At 45.2% G+C, this 22405-nt stretch overlaps 1 protein-coding gene across 1 annotated transcript in view; it reads right to left on the bottom strand.

Annotated features, from left to right (window-relative positions):
- Positions 1–6034: 6034 nt before the first annotated feature.
- The window catches only part of TFR2 (transferrin receptor 2), a 55191-nt gene continuing 38820 nt past the window's right edge, over positions 6035–22405 (bottom strand). The window contains exons 14-15 of the mRNA XM_078772439.1: positions 11878–12018; positions 6035–7006 (exon numbers count right to left, since the gene is read on the bottom strand). Coding sequence (XP_078628565.1) covers positions 6764–7006; positions 11878–12018 — 384 coding nt within the window. The 3' untranslated portion in view covers positions 6035–6763. The remainder of the gene's footprint in view (positions 7007–11877; positions 12019–22405) is intronic.

The raw sequence follows: 22405 nt of genomic DNA, 5'->3' as shown, positions 1-22405 counted from the left end.
CGCGTGGGCCTCGCCACTGCACATCGTGCCAAAGCCGGGGGGTGGATGGCGCCCGTGTGGCGACTACCGCCGTCTCAATGACGCTACCACCCCCGACAGGTACCCGATCCCGCATATCCAAGACTTCTCCGCCCGTCTGGCGGGACGGGTCATTTTTTCGAAAATTGATCTCATACGGGGATATCACCAGGTACCTGTCAGGGCGGCCGACGTCCCTAAAACGGCAGTCATCACGCCGTTCGGCTTATTCGAATTCTTGCGGATGCCGTTTGGTCTCAAGAACGCGGCTCAGGCGTTCCAGCGCTTGATGGACGGCGTGCTGCGTGACCTGCCGTTCCTTTTCGTTTACCTGGACGACATCCTCGTCGCCAGCACGTCCCGGGCCGAGCACCTCCTCCACCTCCGAACACTGTTCGGGCGCCTCAGCGAGCACGGCCTCATCGTCAACCCGGCCAAATGCCACTTCGGCACGACGGCCGTTGATTTTTTGGGCCACCACATCACCAAGAACGGGGCCGTGCCGCTGCCAACCAAGGTCGAGGCCATCACCACGTTCCCGCGTCCCCGCACCATAAAGGCCCTGCAGGAATTCCTGGGAATGGTGAATTTTTATCACCGCTTCGTGCCCCGCGCTGCTCAACTCATGCGGCCCCTCTACGAAGCCCTCCGGGGCAAGCCGGCCAAGCACGACATCGCCTGGTCCGCAGCAATGGATGCGGCCTTCCAACGCTCAAAGCGGGCCCTCGCCGACGCAACACTGCTCGCTCACCCGGTGCTCAACGCTCCCATCGCCCTCACCACGGATGCCTCCGACTACGCGGTGGGCGCCGTACATGAGCAATGGGTGAACGGGGTTTGGCAGCCACTCGCTTTTTTCAGCCGGCAGCTCCGGCCGAACGAGCTCAAATACAGCACGTTTGACCGGGAGCTCCTCGGTCTACACCTGGCCGTCCGCCATTTCCGCCACCTCCTGGAGGGCCGACCTTTCACGGCGTTCGTCGACCACAAGCCGTTGGTTTACGCCATGGCCAAGGTCACGGAGCCATGGTCGGCCCGCCAACAGCGCCACCTCTCCGCCGTGTCGGAGTTTACCACGGACATCCGGCACGTCGCCGGCAAAAACAACGCCGTGGCCGACTGTCTTTCCCGGGCCAGCGCGAACGCGGTCCACCTGGGCGTGGATTTTGCGCTTATGGCGGCGGACCAAACCACCGACACCACGGTGCAAGCCCTCCGGGCGGCGGACACGGACCTCCGCCTGGCCGACATCCCCTGCGCGGACACTGTCCTGCTCTGCGACGTCTCCCAAGGCCAGCCTCGCCCCATCGTGCCCGTCACCTGGCAACGCCGCATCTTCGCCTCCCTCCACGGCCTTTCCCACCCGGGCCGGAAAGCTTCCCAGAAGCTGGTGTCGGCGCGTTTCGTCTGGCACGGCCTTCGTCGGGACGTCCGCGATTGGACCAGCACCTGCACGGCCTGCCAACGGGCCAAGGTCCACCGACACACCCAGGCCCTGCTGGCACCTTTCACCGTGCCCGAACGGCGTTTCGACCACGTCAACGTGGATCTGGTGGGCCCCCTCCCCCCGTCACGGGGGTTCACACACCTGCTCACCATGGTGGACAGGACCACCAGGTGGCCGGAGGCCGTTCCCCTCGTCTCCACCACCACCGCCGACGTGGCGCAGGCTTTCATCGCCACCTGGGTCGCCCGCTTCGGCGCACATCTCGTCAGACCGCGGACCACAGTTCACCTCCGAGCTGTGGGGCGCGGTCGCCCGCAACCTGGGGGTCAAGCTCCACCGTACTACGGCCTACCACCCCCAAGCAAACGGGTTGTGCGAGCGATTCCACCGCTCCATGAAGGCCGCGCTCATGGCCGGCCTTCAAGACGGCGGTTGGGCCGACCGGCTGCCGTGGGTCCTTTTGGGCCTTCGCACGGGCCCCAAGGAGGACCTCCAGGCATCCACCGCCGAGCTTGTCTATGGCCAGGTGCTACGCGTCCCGGGTGAATTCGTGCCCGACGCTACCAGTCCCTGGTCCGCAGCTCACCAGCGCTCGGACCTCCAGGAGGCCGCCCGACGGTTTGCCCCCGTGCCAACATCCCACCACGGTGACCCCCAGTCCTACGTCCCCCCAGCACTCCGCACAGCGGAGTATGTTTTTGTGCGTCACGACGCACATCGGTGGCCACTCCAGCCGCCGTACGACGGGCCCTTCCGGGTGCTGCGACGGGACGACAAGTCGTTCGTCATCGACATCGGCGGCAGGTCGGACCGGATTGCAGTGGACCGCCTCAAGCCGGCGCACGTGGACGTCGACCACCCACCACGGGTGGCCCTTCCGCCGCGGCGAGGCCGCCCCCCGTCCACGGTGCCCCCCACTCGACCGCCCACCACCTCACCGGACCCCCTCCCACGACCCGCCAGGGGTCGCTTCGGCCGGGTCATCAGGACCCCCCTCAAATTGACCCTGCCGGTGCAAGTCGATTCTGGGGGGACGTGTGTAGCGGCTGCCGCTGGGTTTGCACAATCGCCTTGCACCTATCAAGGACGCGGAGCGATCACCATGCCGGGCTCGTCCAGGACGCCCGGGCAGGCCCGCGCTCAACTTGCCAGGCCTCGGTCGGGACGCCCGGGCATGCTCGCCCTCAACTTGCCAGGCCGCAGCCAGGACGCTGGGCCACGCCCCCTGGCGCCGGGCCTGGGCAAACCCCCTGGGATAATAGATATATATTGCTGACCGATAAACGGGTTTTCAGAGTGCCTGAGTGTTTGATTTCATTAAAGCAACTCGGATGAATTCTAGCTTTTTGTCGCGTCCATTCTTCCGATCGACGTGGGAGCCCCAGCTCCTTCATTATTATAATTATTATTAATTTTTTTGGATACGAGATCGAGGCTCGTGAAAGAGCTAACATTAATCACACAAAAAGTCAAACCGACACATAGAACACAAAATAAGGGGAGCGGTAGACAAGATGGGGAGAGAGGGGGAAGGGCACAAACACAACATTTGAGAGCAGGGACGTCGAGAGGAATGTGGGAGGGAGAGGGCTTGGGGGGGAGGTGAGAGAGGTATAAAACAAATGGACACTGCAAGGACTTCCAGGAAAGAAGTTGGTATTTCGAAAAAGTGTATCTGGGGTGAATTAGCGGGGGTAGAAAAGATCAAGGTTTTGGATGGGGGAAGATAAGAGATGGTGGTGAACAGCTGTTTTAAAGACCTGGAGGGAGGAGTGGGATTGAAGGGAGTGGGGGAGTTTGTTCCAGAGGTGGGGAAAAAGGGGAATAAAAGAGTGAAGGTTAGCAGAGAGCCTAGATTTTGGCAGTTTAACCATAAGAAGGTTGGTGGCATTTTATTTGGTTCCTTGGTTCCATTTTTTTTCTCCATTAATTTATACCGAGATGATGCTCAATAAATGTCATCCTGATCGGATGAAGTTTACGTGTCGAATTATGACGTCATAATGGAGGCACCAATGACATCACTCACATGTTATTCTGCATGGAGAGTTCTTTACAATGAGCCATGGCTCAGTTTTCCACCCAGCGCTTTTGGAGATATTGAAGTGCAAAGTTTTTCAGTTTTTCCAAGATGGCGCCCATACTACGTGATCTGTGGTCATAATTACCATTAAAATATTCTAGAGGCCGAGTCGCCACGATGGTGAAAATTTACTGTCAATAAGTCCAGCAATTGCAGAGAAAATGATTTTTAAAGGAGATAAATCAAACAAATGGTAGTGCCACAATCCGTTACATGGCCTGAGAAGAAAAAGTGTTGCATTTCTTCTTCATCCAACAATAACGACTTCTGGCTTCCAGACCGTACAACCAATCATGTTGAAATTGTAAACACTTATTCCCCTTGATGAGAGCTACATTACATTAAAGTTTCAAGTTGATCAATGCAGCGGTTCAAGAGATCGAAGCTTTTTAAAATACCGTTCAATTATCTATTGCAGCCAAATCATGTGAATTATCGCAACTTCCCAAGTAACGTTTTAACTTCCACACATGGGGAACATTTGTGTAAAGTTTCCACTCGATATCTTCAAGAATGAGAGGACAGGTTTTAAAGGTTATGCTTAAAAACGTCATAACTCCAAAACCATGTGACCTATGACATCATGATCGTTGAACTTTTTGTTCGTCATGAGCATGCGATTATGCATGCAAAGTTTGGCCTTGATGCGTTCAGCCGTTGCAGAGAAAAATGGATTTTAGTGTTTTTCATGAAAAACAATATGGCGGCCGAACCATGACCTGTTCTCGTACAGTATGACGTCGAAATTCTCTTGGTCCTAAATCTTTTTTTCCCACTTACGTCATGCAGAAAAAATATCATATTCGTGGCATCAAGGATTCTGTTTGTCGAATTTTAACCTTGTAACGGCAGCACTTTTAATATCCCAAACATTTTTTGGTCCCAATGCAGAGTTCTTTAGAATGAGCCATGACTCAATTTTTCCATTGAGCCGTTTCAGATATAGAGGTGCAAAGTTGAAGGTTATTTCCAAGATGGCGCCCATATCACGTGACCTATAACATAATAAATAGCAGTAAAAAAAATTCATGTCTAGCCAATCACTTGGTGAAAATGTCGTGCCAATCGGACAAACGGTTGCAGAGAACATCGATTTTAAAGTTTTCAGACATGAAAAAAGTGGCGGAATAAAACGTAGGGGCACAGAAAAATGATGAGTTTTAATAGTTATTCCTCTACATTAGATGTGGAGGAAACCTAATTATAAAGGGTAATTCTAAAGGGTTTCGTTTGTTTCAAGGATTTGCCTGTTTCATACTAAAAAAAACAAACCCAGCAACTTCATTGGCGGAGGCATAAAAATGCCAAACTGAACCACTTCCTTCAGACATGGGCGCAATATTTATTTTCTTATTGGATAGTAAGGTCGGGGGGGGGGGGGGGAGGGGGGAGAGAGAGACTAGTTATATTCTGTTATTTAATGGTGGGGGAGAGACTAGTTGTTTTCACTCCCGCCACAGCTCTGATCATGCTGTTAGATCAATATTGTACGTTTTTTTTTGGGGGGGGGGGGGCGGAGAAAGAGGGGGTTGGAAGTTGTATTTCTATCTTGTTAATGTAAATCTCAAATAGGACAGAAGAAGGAAATTGCTTATGCAGCTATAATAAAGTACAACAGCCATTGGTACCAAAGTATTACTCGTTATATGTACCGAACATGACTTATTGCCTTTATCGCTTCTTTTGCATTCCAAAAATAATTTTCAGGGGGATCGTGGTCATTTCCATTTTAAAGGGAAACTTCCATTTGCTCGTCCAAATGAGATGAGATTTACAAAGAGAACATGTAGGGTAGAGGAAAAGGCCCATCCTGTTCTCATACACACCATCGCTCATCTCAACAGCACATCTAATCACAATTATATCACAGCTGAGCATTGCAAAAGAAGAATGGCTAACAATGTACAGATAGAGAAATAGACCACATGAGATTTATTTTTCTCTTTTCTTGAAAGAGATCCTGCTTTTAACTCCCGAAACAGCTCTGATCATGCGGATTGAACAAATCCTAGCTAACGGACTAAGCTAAAACTTTTGGCCATTAATCATAGAACACCAGCCCACTCTTCTGGGTTCTTCGCAATATCTTGGATCTCTGTAAAGAGAAGGGAATTCTTACCAAAAAAAATTGTGGTACCTGGATGGGTTTAAGGATTGTGATGTAGCGGCTAAAACCCAAATCCTATCCTGGTTCCACCTGATGACTCGATCTTTCCTCCTTACTGGGTTCTTTCTGATGTCTCCGATGCAGTATTTTTTTTTTCATTTGATCAATTACTCAAATCATCCTCTCCATGCCACAATTTGAACAATGTTCCATGTGCTTCGAAATCCACGAATATTACCTCCCAAAGGCAATACCGTACCGAGACATTAATCTTAGGTGCTTCAACTGCAATTGATGCAAATATCAAAGTCGGGTTATTTGTGCAATTTGGTCCCGATTCATCTCGCCAACTGCAGACAGGAAAAATATCTAAGCAAGAGACTTTCAGTAAATCATTCAATTTAAAAAAACCCTCAAATTAAAAGTAAATTTTCTTTTTTTGCTGATGTGCTACAACCAACAAAAAGCACTTTAATCAAGTGGTGTTCATCAGGTCTGTTTTTTGTGTCATGCTCATTTCTTCAGTTTGGGGCAATGAAACGTAGTGGACAAGGGACAATCTCTTTGGGCAAAACAAAAGTAAGGAGAATGTCTCAACATGTGCATCGCATGAGGCCACGAGATCAAGGGCTAAAGTAACCACAATGTGAATCTCATTGCTTACATCACGCAGCCCGTTATTCCCAAACAAGTACAGCCTCAAGCCCTTCTTTTCTTTTTCTTTCAACCAAAATGTCAATAATTACGTTTTGGTGAAACTGGTGCCCACAGCGCACTGGTTCAGGTGAACAAATCCTCCTTGCAATTTTCTGAGGATTATTAGAATTTGATTGGAAAGGATATGTGTGTAACACCCATCCTTCGGCAAGTGCCGTTTCAACAAAACTGGTGAGGGAGATAAACGTGGCATCAGGGCAAGACGGAGAATGACCCAACAGCGAGATGGAAGAGAAAGCAAGGTAATAGAGCATGTAACTCAATCGCATTTCTTTTTCCAAGGAATAACCCTGAAGAGACCTTAGCCTTAATTAACCACGTGTGAGAGTTCGGTGACCTAGGAGTTCTTGCAGAGAAAAAACATGGTATCACAGTGACAATCAGAACCATCTCAGAATGAGCTGTTCATGTCCCATACATCTCCAGAAATAGAGTTTGAAAGTTCCCGTAAAGTCCAAGTGGTGAATGCAAGGTGGCCTCTCAATGCTGCCACCTCCGAAGCCTTCGGAGTCTCGCTTAGCTGTGACAGCAGTCGTAGTAAGTAGGACAAGGTGAACTCCCCTTGGCCAAACACCAGATGACGCGAGGGAGAGAGCAAGGGAGATGCAAAAGGAGACAACAAGCCTTTTTCAACCTGGAGGAAAAGAGATGCATAAGCAGCAGACAACCAGTTAGTTCAAATGGCACGGTATATCCCCTGGGTTTTACCAAAGACAGGCCTGCTGAACTTAACAAAATGGCAGTGAAATGTGCCCGAGTGCTAAATCCCAGTGAAACTATAACAATGTGTTTATGAAAAGAAGCCTCCACATCAAAGTTATGCAGCTCTGACTAAGGGAAACAAGACAGAACATTTAACACTGCAGAGCCTTGCCAGAGTATATAGATTACAGTAGATCTGAGAATTAACAACAAATAAAGTATATGTGCACACGTACCTTCTCCGACCCTTTCGGAAATGGGCGAGGCTATAAAGATTTCACATAAAAAAAAAAATGCTCAAATATTAAACCGACATCATTGTAAATCTTCCCCCAATTTTATTTCCTTGTGAAACAAAATGAAACGCTTTGTGGGTTGCAGAGTTGTTTTTTAATGAAAAAATAAGATGTTGAACAGCAATAAGATGTGCCAGACTTGCCAATTAGCCGAATCGGGTTTTTATCACCTCAAAACTGGTTATTATTTATTGTTGAAGAACGATTTTCCCACCGTTACCCACTGCTCCACAAACACAATCGTCGTCGTCTGGGCTCTTTATAAGGTTAATATGATACATTGATACAAAACATTGAAAATTAGACAAATAATCGCAACAATTTTGTCTCTATAAACCACAGGAAGTAACATGTTCAATATGCTGGACCTGTACAATGTGTGTTCGTGTGTGTGTGTGTGTCCGCGTCTATTTTTTCACCTTAAAATGGTTTTCTGCAACCACTTATCCGATCAATGCGAAACTAGGTCCACAGATAAAAAAATTTTTACGTGATTATGGTTTTTAAAGAAGAAATAAAGAACTGAACGTGGTTTTTAAATTAAAAAATTAGCAGTGTTACAGTTTAAAAAGCAAACCTGTCAGATGCCGCCCCCTAAAATGATGTCACCTGTGTGACGTAATCAAAGGCAAGGTTGGCTCAGCACGCAACGGATAATAGCCGCACAACTCGCTTCAGACCCATCAGATTGTGAATTTGATTAAGAATCTTCTGGTAGTCAAAATCATAATAAAAACCACCCGCAGAAAAAAAATTCGAGACAACTTAGTGGGTTACAACAACACAAACAACAACATGCATTTTAAGGCCATTTTCCCTGCAAGAGCGGGGGTTAGCCTAACCTAACCTAAGTTAGCCTAACCTTTTTTAGGGGGCGGTTACAGGGGTAAAAAATAAATAAATAAATAAATCGCTGTTTTTTGGAGGGTGCGCAACAGGATACCCAAAAATATTTATATCTCCCTTCCAAGATATTTATTTAAAAAAAAGAATGATTAAGTGTTAAGTGAAGCCATATCTATTAATTAACCAAACATTATTTTCTATGTCCGTGACCCTTTAAAATAATGTGGGGCCCACTGGTAACATGTAACCTTGTGCTACCTGCCGCATGGTTGGGTAGTCGGCGACGAAAGCGACTACCCTCACTGGCTTGTCAGTGGGGAGGGTGACTGACACCCTGCAGGACTAAAAACAATACCAGTTAAAGGGCGGATGAGTTCCCTTAGTGAGCCAACGGCCACCCAGTAAGGAGATGGTGTCCCCTAAAAAACACCCATCCGGTTGCACCGGTTTTTGGGTCGTAGGTTGGAGGTTGTAGACAGAAAACGCGCAGAGTAGTACTACCGTTCGGACTTAGGAGCGTTCAAGTGGTGCCCGGAACCATCTTACACTCTCAGCGTCAGGATTGCTGGTCTTACTCTGTCTCACTCAAACTATATCTATCGGGATAGCGTTAATCTCTCTTTCTCATAAACAAACATCATACACTTTTCTTCCTCATTTTGACTCCTTTTTGAGGGCCGACGGGAGTTGTGGCAGATATGTTGAAGGCAGCGGGAAATTGGGGTGAGAAGAGAATGACAGAGATCTGCAATCTGGTAGTGAAAGAAGGCCGCATTCCAATGGATTGGGAACTGAGTACCCTCGTCCCTCTATATAAGGGGAAAGGTGACCCTCTGGACTGTGGCTCGTATCGAGCAATAAAGTTATTGGAGCATGGAATGAAGGTATTGGAAAGGGTGTTGGAGAGGAGGATAAGGAAGAAGGTGAAGATCGACGAAATGCAGTTTGGATTTATGCCAGGAAGAGGTATGACAGATGCACTTTTTATTGTGAGGCAGTTACAGGAGAAGTACATGGAGAAGAGGAAGAAGTTGTTTCTTGGGTTTGTTGATCTGGATAAAGCATTCGATAGGGTTCCACATTAAGTAGTGACATGGGCATTGAGGAAGTTAGGAGTGGAGGAATGGTTGATCAGAGTAGTGATGGCAATGTACAAAAGAGCACGCACAGCTGTAAGGATGAAGGACGGGAACAGTGGTGAGTTTGAGGTGAAAGTGGGAGTGCATCAGGGGTCGGTACCAAGTCCACTACTATTTGTAGCTGTGATGGAGGTGCTGGCTCAGAACGTAAAGGAGGGTTTACCGTGGGAGTTGTTGTATGCAGATGATCTGGTGTTGATTGCAGAAAGTATGGATGGACTGAAGGAGAAGATGAACAAGTGGAAGGAATGTATGGAGACAAAAGGTCTGAAGGTGATGGCAAGTGGTAAACCATGTGGTGAGGTGGAAAGAACTGGGAAGTGGCCGTGTGCTGTGTGCAGGAAGGGTGTCGGAGTGAATCCCATTCAATGTACAATGTGCGCTGAGTGGGTTCATCAAAAATGTAGTGGTTTGAGAGGGTCATTAACCAGTGTGGCAGCTACATTCAAGTGTAAGGTGTGCACAGAGGGAGCTGCAGATGGAGGAAATGTTGAGTTGGATCTTGGTGACGGCGTGAAGCTGGAAGGTGTGAAAACATTTTGTTACCTAGGAGACATGCTGAATGGAGTAGGTGGCTCAGACTCGGCAACGGTTGCTCGAGTGAGATGTGCATGGAAGAAGTTTCGGGAACTGAGTGTCGTGCTGACGAGGAGGGGAGTGTCGTTGAAGCTGAAGGGAAAGGTGTATGCTGCATGTGTGAGAAGTGTTATGATTTATGGGAGCGAGACATGGGTAATGAACGTAGAGCAGCAACGAAGGCTGGAAATGCGAATGGTTCGGTGGATGTGTGGAGTATCGTTGAGAGAGATGAAGACAAATGATGAATTGCGAAAGATGATGGGAATAGAGCCTGTGATGGATGCTGTGAAGAGAAACAGCTTGAGATGGTTTGGTCATGTGTTGAGGAAGGATGAAAGTGACTGGTTGAGAAGAGTGATGGAAATGAATGTAGAAGGAAGTAGAGGACGGGGAAGACCGAGAAAGACTTGGCTAAAGATGGTCGAAGAAGAAATGCGGGCAAGGGGGTTAACAAGGGGAGATGCAGAAAATAGGGCAAAATGGAGAAGATTGTCATGGGGACCGCAAGGCTAACCCCCGCTCTTGCAGGGAAAATGGCCTTAAAATGCCTGTTGTTGTGTTGTTGTTTGACTCCTCACTTTTAGATTCTCTTTTATTTCTCTTTACTCACATTTATCAGTGCAATCATTTTATTTAAGGCCTGGCCTCGATGAGGACTATATAATCCGTGACTGTAGCCGTAAACAAAACAAAATAAAAACATAGGAGGGACTCACCATGGAGAATATTTTAATGCTAACTCTGACATCATGGAGCACATGGTATGGCAGCCATAAAGGATTAACCACATTTAGAGGCCATTTTTCCCTGCAGAGCAGGGGTTGGCCTTTTTTTGGGCACCATTGTCCCCTTTTTGAAGCAATGTTTTACAGCCGGATGCCCTTCCTGCCGCCAACCCTGTTAGTCGCCTCTTGCGACACACAGGGAATTACCAGTGAACTGGTACTCAATTTACCGACCTCGGAAGGATGACAGGCTGAGTCAACCCCCCTGGTATTAATTCAGTGATCGACCAGGATGTGAACCCAGGATCCTCGGATCCCAAGCCGGCACCCTAACCGCTAAGCCAACACCAGGCGGGCAGCCATAAAGGATTAAAGGGAAAAAAAATTGGACATTATTTTCTCCAAAACCACCCAACAAAAAAAAAATTGAAACTTGGCAAACGTCATAAACTTCCCATGGGGTATATAAAGTGACAGCGATGATGTCATCGGTGATGTGGTCTTCCAGCCATAATTGCTTGAATTTAAATGCTTATCCAAAAATCTGAAATTCAATATATCTGATCTATGATCCGATGTGAGTGAAGAATTAAGGTTATGATGTCATAAATCACATGGTATGGCAGCCATATTGGATTAAAGGAAAAAAATTGGATTTTTTTTTCTCCAAAACAGCTCAATGAATAAAATTGAAACTTAGCATATATAAACTCCCCATGAGGTATATAGGGTGGTAGCGATGACATCATCAGTGAAGTGGTATTCCAACCATAATTGGTTGAAATGAAATCTTTATACAAAAAAAAATAATCTGAAAATTCATATATATCTGTTCTATGACCCGAGTGAGGGAAGAATTAAATTCATGATGTTAATAACCCATGCCAGGAAACTATGTGACATGATAGCGTGCATGGAAGATCCAAGTATATGGGCCATAATAATAGTGGGCCATAATAGTAGAGTGTTCAGCCAGCAATGGTATTTTTGTTCCGAACGCACACGTGAAGTGAGATTATGCGCTCTACAAGTGTCGTTCTGTTTTTAAAATATTATTTTGCGGTCACTCGTCTTTTAAAAATAAATAGATAAAATACCACCAAAAACAAAACATAATACGTTTTTACATTCTAATTTATAAGATGTACTGGTGATTAAAATAAAACAACATTAGTGATATGGATATTCAGTAAAGTGAAAATAACATTGCCAAGTTACCTGAAGCAGCCGGTTGTTGTAGGTTATTACAATTGCCTCGTTGTTGATGTCGGACTGCTGCCACTGTTGCTCCAGGGTCTCCACAGCCCGGGTATAATCCCCCAGTGATGAGTGGACCCACTGCAGTGTGATGCCACTGTCCTGTCCGGCCAAACACATCGACATAGTCTCTTCCAACCCCCCCGGTGGATATCTTACCTCTCACAATGAAAACATGATGTTAAAGCCAACAAACGACCCCCATTTAGGTAAGCATAAGTATTGTAGTCCGTGGGCTGAGTAGGGTTTACATGCACCCCCCCCCCCCCCCCACAACTTAACTTCCTGGGTATGTCCATGTACCCCCCACCCTAGGGGTTAGGAAAAACCATGTTAACAGAAAAAAAACTCATTCCCTCATAGTTTGACCTCTGGTGACCTCATTAGCATATAACACATATCATTGCAAAGAGTGTCCCAGGACAAACATTTTGAGGGGCCATATGCAACCATAGGGTGACGAGGTAAAAAGTTATGGCCATTTGAATTTCGCCTACCCCTAATTTTCGGAAATCACTGACACAGGGGGGGGGGTAACATCAAAATATGCGTGGGAGGTACCTTGGGAATGAGGGTTTTTTTCTGTTAACATGGTTTTTCCTAACCCCTAGGGTGGGGGGTACATGGACATACCCGGGAAGTTAAGTTGTGTGGGGGGTGCATGTAAACCCTACTCAGCCCACGGACTATTGGAACAAATGACTGACAGGTGTTTCTTGTTGTATTGATTGTTCACACATAAAAACTGTGAATGTCTTTTCTTGTCTTGGTTTTAGCCTTTGCTTTTGCCTTTGGAGTCAGTAGGTATTGACCAACATGAAGACCATAGAACTATCTAAGAAAAAAAGCAAGCAATTTGGGAGCTTAAAGAACAGAATAATTCAATTAGAACCATAGCACAAAGATTGGGCATAGCAAATAAAACAACTTGGAACATCTTGAAAAAAACCAAAAAAAAACCACAAGTGTACTGAGCAATTGACAACAGCCAGGTTGGCCAAGGAAAACAACTACATTTGATGACAGAAAAATCATCAGAGTTGTGAAGAAAAACTCGAAAACAACTGTCAGTGACATCACCAACAACCTCTAGAGTGCAGGGGTGAAAGTATCACAATCTACCGTCCACAGAAGATTTTAACAGCAAAATTACAAAGGGTACACCACAAGATGCAAACCTCTCATCAGCACCAAAAATAGAAAGGCCAGATTAGAATTTGCCAAGAAGTATAGAAGTGAGCTAGTGAGTTCTGCAACAAAGTTTTATGGAAAGATTAGACCAAGACAAACCTTTATCAAAGCGATGGAAAGGTGACAGTGTGGAGAAAGGAAGAAACTGCAGATGATCCAAGACATACTATCTCATCTGTGACGCAGTGTTGAGGTCGTGTCATGCCTTGGGCTTACATGGCGGCTTCTGGAACTGGCCCACTCATCTTTATACAGACTTGGCATTTAATATGGAATTTTTTTTTTTTCTTGACTTGGGTTTACTTTCTTAACTCAGTATGTCAATCTGGTGAGTTTCTTTTACACTTTGGTGATTTATTTGTTAAAAGAACCATGTCACTGATTGTTTGTCGCAGCAAGAAGTCAACAACAGGATTATATCACAGGTGGCGTGGCAAAATGTACGGACAGGTGCATTTGATGATTGGCTTCACAGTCGGGTATACAAGGGTTGTTGCGTTCTGTAGTAGTGGAAAACAACTGCTGCACGTCTCCAAAAGTTATTGCCGCTTCCTCTGGAGATGGTCTGTCAACTCGACAATGCTGTTTGTCATGTAGTGGTGGCTTTACGAAATTACGGCATGAAACAGCGGGCTATTGCTCGGCAGTATGGCATCACTCAAGGTCAGGTGTCAAAGATCCTGAAACGAAATGCTCAGAGGGGTGTCCCGACTCCAATACCGAGGCCAGGACATCCCCACAGAACCACAAGGAGGGATGATCGCCAGCTGCACCGGTTAGTCCGCAATGGCCGTACCAAGTCAGCTAATCGGCTTAGGACCGAGTGGCAGCAACTGACAAATGTGCCTGTATCCAGAAGGCTAGTCAACCAACGACTGGTTCAAGCAGGCTATCGTGCCGGGCGTCCCCTGAGAAAGCCACGCCTGACCAGACAACACCGCCAGCGCCGATTGCAGTGGGCCAGAGAGCACCGTCAATGGCAGCCAGGACACTGGAATCATGTGATCTTCAGTGACGAGTCTAGATTTCTGGTCTATCGTCAAGATGGCCGCGTCCGAGTGCGCAGACAAGTGCATAAAGCCTACAACAAAGATTGTATAGTGCCAAGAGTCCAAGCTGGAGGTGGTGGGGTGACCGTTTGGGCTGCTTTTCATGCAGGGGGAAAAACTGACCTGGTTGTTCTGAATGGAAACCTGAACCAGTTCAAGTACAGGGCCATTCTGGAAGAAACATTGCTTCCATTTGCTCGTGCAGCCTTTCAAGGAAACTTTGTCTTCCAAGATGACAATGCACGGCCTCATCGTGCTCACATGATCCAACACTTTCTTGCTGACTGTGGTGTAGAGCATATGGAGTGGCCTGCCATGTCCCCAGATATGAATCCGATAGAGAACTCGTGGGCAGAATTAACGCGTCAAATCGACCCCTTGGACCAGCAGCCGACCTCTGTGCGTGAATTGCAGCAGGCTATTGTCACTGCATGGCAAGCGATTCCTGTCCAAACCTTGGCAAATCTCGTGAACAGCATGCCTCAACGTGTACGTGCTCTCCTGAATGCTCGTGGGGGTTACACGAAGTACTGAACTGTAATTTTACTGTCCGTAATCCCAGTCGTAATTTAACTTTTGTTTTTGTTAAAAAAAAATTGGCTAATGTGCAAAATAAAGAGATACTTCTGCAAAACGTACAGAAGTTTAACACAGTACTGTCCATGAATCAAGTTCGATATCAGTTTACATCACTTTCAAGGATCAATTTATTTGTTTCGAAATGTCAAATGTGGTTTTTGTTTCTTTTAAAGGTCACATTAACAAAATCTAGAATAATTTCAACATAATTCCAATGAACTTTTGGTTCTAAGACATCTTGAAAAGTAAGTTCACCCCCACAAAAAAAATATTCCATATTAAATGCCAAGTCTGTATTAATGACATGACTAATAATGGCAGCAGCAGAATGAATTTGAAAGTGGACAGAAACATATTTTGTCTGCTTTTGTACAAGAAAATGCCTCCAAACTCATTGGGCGGTGCTTCACCATGCAGCAAGACAATGACCCAAAACACACCGTCAACACAACGTCAACACAACCAAAGAGTCCATCAGGGAAAAGGTGGAATGTTTTAGACCGGCCAAGCCAATCTCCTGATTTAAATCCAATGGATCAGAGATTTCCCTTGCTAAAGAGGAGACTAAAGTCAGAAACCCCCAAACACGAACAACAACTGAAAATGGCTGCAGTAAAAACTTGGCAAAACATCTCAAAGGAAGATACCAAGAGTTTGGTGATGTCAACGGGTCACATGCTAAATGTAGTTATTTTATGCAATGGATATGCAACCAAATACTAACTATTATACTACTTTCATTTGCTTTAAGTTAATCTGTTCAAATACTTGCGCTTGTATCTAAAATGGGGGAACTGAACATAAAAAGTGTTGTTGTTCTACAATGGTAAAACATATAAACATAGAAATACCAAGAAATAAAATCTGACCTCCTGTGCTCTTGCCGCATATTCAACTTTTGATCTCAAAACCAAATTTGAGTATATAGCAATAATAACACATTTGACTTCACTGTTCCAATACTTATGGAGAGCACTGTACATCTGCGTAATCATGACTGCAAACACAACGGATGTCTTTATAGTAGGGGAGCTCCCAATAGAGTTCGTGACCATTTTCCCGTGATCAAGATTTGAAGGTTGATTTTGAAAGATAAAAATATATATAAAAAAATAAGCTTGGGTATCTTTTTTTAAAATGCGGGCTAACTCGGCCAGAGGACAAAATCCAAGATGTCCGCCAAAACCGCGAAATCGGGCATATTTCCGCCTACGTGAATGCTACATATACATATTGGGTGTCCATATGTGGGTTTTTCTGGGCCCAGATCTTGCATCTTACATCAGTCAAGTGATATTGCGACTTAAAATGATATTAAATGATTAATGTTGACCAAAATCCAAGATGGCCGCTGCAAAAAACCATGTATTGTATATGTTCATAATTGTGCATACCATAGATTCATCGCTGGCGTCTAAATACAGTTTTACATGACTAGTGTTTTCATTTATAACCTTATTGTTACTATGAATGACTTTTTGAGCAGGTAACGAACCAAGATTGCTGCCTTATCTACAAGATGGTTTGATTAAGTTTCACAGGTATTTGTTCACAGGTAGTTGTTAGTATTAATTTCCAGGGAGTACCAGGGTGGACAATGGATCAAGGCATTACAGTTAAGTATATTCAACTAATAATAGTTAAAATATTAGTTAAGTCCCTTTCTTTAAGAGATAAAGATCTGTCCTGTTCAATATTTAAGTTCAGTTAAGTATTAACATCATTCATATCATGCTGTCTGATGTACGGTATGTACAGTAAGTAATAGGTTTTATTTTTCATTGCAGAGTATACCATGGCGACACCACCCATTCAAGGAAAGAAGAGAAAGAGTGAAGATGAGGACCAGCCTCCAGAACTATCAAGCTCCAGTGAGTGTATCCTCTGTCATAAGCATTGTGATGAGGAAAAGAGTAGCTTAAGCCCAGAAGCCTGGCAGCATCTCCAACAACAAGCAGAACGATGGAGAGGATTGGACAAATATGGTCAAGTCTTTGATGCAGTGCCATGGCACAATGGACCAGCTGGAATATATTTCCACAAACTGTGTAAAGTTCAACTGGCCAGTAACTATAAATTGGAGCAGGCACTAAAGCGACAAAAGAAATGTTTTGAAACAGAAATCTCTCGCAGCGATGATGTAGCTGACGAAGCACCTGGACCATCTTGCGCTCAGAGACAATCACGATCACAAACCGGTATTATACAAGACAAACATTTGTGTATTTGGTGTATGAAGGGAGAAGACCTGAAACACCCTGGACGGGACAAGTGGCACATCATGCAACAAATGGATGCATGGCATGTCTTCAAAGGTCACACAGTCCATATGGACGACGAGAATATGCGGGATCGCATTTTGACACTGATTGATTCCACGTCAGATCCATTTGCCACAGAGATCCGCTACCATCGGTCATGTTGGACGAAATACATCAAAGTCCATGATTATAATGATCAACATTTGCACATGCACAATGTACGACTGGCAGAAGTATGTCAAATGTTTTTCAAACATGTGCGCACTGTAATTTTTGAAAGACATGAACTCCGAACACTACAGAGCCTTCTACAAGACTACACGCAAATGCTGGTGAACTTTGGCATGACTGTGAACACTGTGAAGTCTAGCACAATAAAATCTATGCTCCAAACGGAATTCAGCGACCAAATTGGTTTCCACGAAAGAGTTACAAAAAACAAGAGCTCAATGGTTTTTGACACGTCAGCTGGTGGAACATACATAGAAGCTGCTGTAAATTGCCTAGGTGCAACTGATGACCAACTCGTCTCAATTGTAGCGCAACGAATTAGAGCTGAAGCAGCAAAAGTATCGCCAATGATCTGGCCACCTCACATTGACGATTTACTCAATGAGGACGAAACAAGCAGCCTACTGAAACAGCTCATTTCCCGTCTAAAGTCTTCAAAACCTCAACGTGACCTTGATATGGAGGATGACGACTCTGCAGTTATCGCTTTGACTGCCTTGCTCTCTTCATATATGACAGGCAAACGAACTTCATTTGGAACAAGGTTGTCTGTTATGATACACGGACTAACCAGAAGCCGGGAACTTGTCGAGTTATTGAAAAAATTCTCAATTGGGATCAGCTACAAAGACGTGCTACATCTCTATGATGCTTGGGCCAAGTACGATATTGAGCAGAACAAAGCATGTCCAGAGGAGCTTGCACTGGGTATGCCAGGGACAGCAGTAATGGACAATGATGACTTTTCTGAGGACACGCTAACTGGCGCGAACACTTCACACCGTACAAATGTTATGTTTGTCCAGCCACTTGATTTGGTTCATGCTCCAGAGGAATCGGCCCGAGAATTAACAATTCCCAAGTCTAAAGAAATGAAGCATCTTTGCATCGATCAGCATAAAGTCCATCCTTACAAGACTGTCCAGCGTGGAGCTCCAAGTATGCGAACAGGTGTTGACATTACTCCTTCAGATACTAAAGTCCAGAGGCAGCGAGGACTCATTCATGCCATGGCACGTCTAGATGAGACTCATACACCACCTGCACCATGCAGTCAAACAGTTGGGGGATTTGCAGGTTTCCAGTCAACAGTTCAGCCGCATGTTGTCAAAAGCCAGCCGTATTACTTCTTGACTTTTCCAAATCCTCCTGGAAAATCTGTAGTGCACGAAATAATGTGCCGGATGGTTGATGCAGCAGGCAAAAAGAACATGCCCTTCATCCAGTTGGTAGGAGATCAACCAGTGTATGCCTTGATAGTGCAAATGAGATACGAACACCCTGATAAATTCAGTGTCGTGTTGCCTTCTATGGGCCCATTTCATATTCACATGTCTTACATTTCTGCCATGAATAAGCGTTTTCACGGGTCTGGCTTGTCTGACATCCTCGTTGCGGCAGATGTTATTACAGAAGGGTCTGTGGACCAGGCATTACGGGGCAAACACTACAAGAGGAGCATACGATGTCTCCGATTGATGTATGAAACTCTGCTGAGAAGAATCATACAACAGTCACTACAGAATGGGGGAAGCATCTCAGATGAACTTGAAGCTCACTTGACTGTCCTGCGGAATCCTTCCTCAACAGCAGAAGAACGGCAGGAATGTTATGCACTTCTGGAAGCCAACCAAGAGGTTATTTCATTGGTGGCAGATGAGTTCAATAGAATTGAGGAGTCCGGTGGTTCAATGGCAAAGTACTGGATCACATTTATGGAGATGACTGAAATATTGATGATGAATCTGCATGCGTTGAGAATCCAGAACTGGGAACAATTCAAGTCGACATTACGTTTAATGCTACCATGGATCCAGATTTATGACAACGATAAATATGGACGGTGGTTGGTTGAGTATTGGCTGGAAATGGAATCCCTCCCAGAGGATGTAGTACAATACATGCGAGATGGCTTATTTGCTCAATCCATGTCGGGAAAGCCTTACTCATGTTTGCCATTGGATCTCTGGATCGAGATGACAATGAACAAGGGTTCAAAGATGAAAGCTGGCTGGCTCAAAATTTTGAAGAACGAAAAGATGCTGCTGTCACATTCCCGAAATGCTAACAATGTTAATAGAGTCCGATCCTCACTGCATGATCTTGCCAGCACATCAGAATCAAAACGACATCACAGTGAAAATGCTCCCACTCGCATGAAGGAAGACGAACAAGCTGTACAAGATATTAACAACTGCATCACTGAATTCGGCTGTGACCCTTTCAATGAAGAAAACAAGGTCTTGAAGTCACTACAGTCTGGAATGGTAGCTTCTGATGACCTCATTCAAGATTTTGAATCGGTCCACACCGATGGCGAGAAATGCTTGAAGGCATTCTGTGAAGACAGAATGTTCAGCAGCAACAAACCTTTCCATGCAACCATTCACAGGAATTTGAGACGGAACTTCAGCAACCCACCTTCAGTCAAGACTGGCGAGCGCATCATGAAGTCAGACGCAATGGAGAACAGAGCGATGGCAGCAGTTGTCTCACTTGCTGAAAATGACACCGAAAATTTCACCTTGTCAGAGATAATGTCGTACCGAGTCACAGATGAATGTCTGCCAATATTCAATATCAACGGCACCATGAAAAAAGTGCAAAAATCTAAGTTGGTAGAAAAATTCAAGCTACATGCGTTGGAACCAACACCAGACAAGTACACGGCGATCCTGGACATGGGATTTATATGGCGTTTGTCTACGCCATCGGTAGAAGACAGGGAAAAGGCTGATGGAATTTCCTACACCTGGGGAGACTACGCATCGAAGGTGTTCGCCGTCATTATGAGCAGACATAAATATGCATCACAAGTTGTGTTTGTCAATGACAGATATGATGTTTCCCTGACCGTCAAGGATAGCGAACGCAAGCTTCGAAAAAGCACTTCTGGATTTTCAGATGGCTCCAAGAATGTATTTTTCAAGCAGTCGGACAAATTCCCATCTGCCAAAGGATTTCAAGACTTCTTCCACAATGCAACAAACAAGCAGCACCTACAGATCTTTCTCAGAAACGAGTTCAGCGTGTTGTACCGAAACTATTCTAACACTGAATTTGTCTACTGCGTTGGGCCCACATGTGTCAATCTATCGACAGGTTTGCCTGTTACAGACTTCCAGTGTGAACAGTTAGAAGCAGACACATGCATGTTCTTCATCTACTCACAAATACGTAAAGCTGGAATAGAAACACCTGTTATCATCGACGCAGAAGATACGGACGTGCTTGTATTGGCATCGTATGTTGCTCATAGAACTGAAGGGGTGCTCGCAATGAAGTACAAAAAGCAGTTCATAGATTGTACAGCTTTCTGCCCGAAGGAAATAGCAGATATCATAGTTCCTCTTCACGTCCACAGCGGCTCAGACACAACAGCAGCATTCTTTGGACATGGGAAGAAAACCATCTTCGACATATCATCCACTTCACCTGAAGCTAGAGCGTTCCTCAGTGAAGTAGGGAAACACCTACCGGTCCCTCAGCAGGTGCTTGATCATATGACGCTGTACACCATACGGTACATATACAAGGACAAACAAAGTACCACTCTGTGTGATGCTCGGGCCAGGAAGTGGCGACAAATGAAAAGGAAATCAATACTGCGGCTTCCACCAGACAAAGAATCCCACGATTTGAAAGTCAAGAGAGTGAACTATCAAACCTACGTGTTGCTCAACTACGAAAAACCTGATGCGCCACCGTCTCCTTTATCTCATGGCTGGCATCTCGAGGAAGGCATGTGTCTTCCATTGAGGTACATTCACCCAGCACTCCCAGAAAAACTAACTCAGGCTTTGGAAAGCAGCCCAACTATGGATGATCCAGTCGAGTCTGGGTCCGAGACGGACGATTCGGACAGTGAATAACAATTTCAATCTATCCAACACAAACAAACTGTTATAACAACTATTGTCATTTTCAACCCTACCGTATATGCTACTTGTGCAATGTGTATCACTGCTTGTAAATGTAATGTCATGTCACTGTAAATATAATAAAACAAAATAGAGAAAGATAAATTCTTTCTTACTGATTGCAAATGAAAACTTTGAACATTGTGTCAAATAAAAGACGTTGCAATAGATACAATGTACAGTAGCCATAACTGCTTATCTAACGGGCGAGAGGCAGCCATCTTGGTTCGTTACCTGCTCAAAAAGTCATTCATAGTAACAGTAAGGTTATAAATGAAAACACTAGTCATGTAAAACTGTATTTAGACGCCAGCGATGAATCTATGGTATGCACAATTATGAACATATACAATACATGGTTTTTTGCAGCGGCCATCTTGGATTTTTTTTTTTTTTTTTTTTTTTTTTTTTTTTTGTATACAATATCGAGGCTCGTGAAAGAGCGAACATTAATCACACAGAAAGACAAACCGACACATAAAACATATAACATAGGGAGCGGTAGACAAGATGGGGAGAGAGGGGGAAGGACACAAACACAACATTTGAGAGCAGGGACCGAGAGACATGGAGACATCGAGAGATCTGAGAGAGGGCGAGGGCTTTGGGGGGGGGGGGGCGTGGGATTTTGGTCAACATTAATCATTTAATATCATTTTAAGTCACAATATCACTTGACTGATGTAAGATGCAAGATCTGGGCCCAGAAAAACCCACATATGGACACCCAATATGTATATGTAGCATTCACGTAGGCGGAAATATGCCCGATTTCGCGGTTTTGGCGGACATCTTGGATTTTGTCCTCTGGCCGAGTTAGCCCGCATTTTAAAAAAAGATACCCAAGCTTATTTTTTTATATATATTTTTATCTTTCAAAATCAACCTTCAAACCTTGATCACGGGAAAATGGTCACGAACTCTATTGGGAGCTCCCCTACTATTACTCTCATTGCCAGTGAAAGAAGGTATGCTCCACAAAGTAGCAACCTCAGGTTAACAGATCAGTGCTACAGGTTCAGTAGGATCCAATTCCACCAGAAATCAGCTCTCAGACAAGTACGTCTCTGACCAAGTGATCTTACTCTCCTACCAAGTATATAATAGGTATTTCTGGTATTCAGGTGTGCACACGTTGTTGTTGTTGTTGTTGTTTGGTATGCAGCCTTTGGCTGCTGGTTGCATCATTTTATGGAAGTGTGGTTGTACCATTGATGCAGTGCTCCTGTCATCGGTAAGTTGGTATTCATTTTGCCGA

Source organism: Myxine glutinosa, chromosome 2, assembly GCF_964187855.1.
Source record: "Myxine glutinosa chromosome 2, kmMyxGlut1.1, whole genome shotgun sequence".
In the NCBI taxonomy this organism is placed as follows: domain Eukaryota; kingdom Metazoa; phylum Chordata; class Myxini; order Myxiniformes; family Myxinidae; genus Myxine; species Myxine glutinosa.
This window is presented reverse-complemented; position numbering and strand designations above follow the sequence as displayed.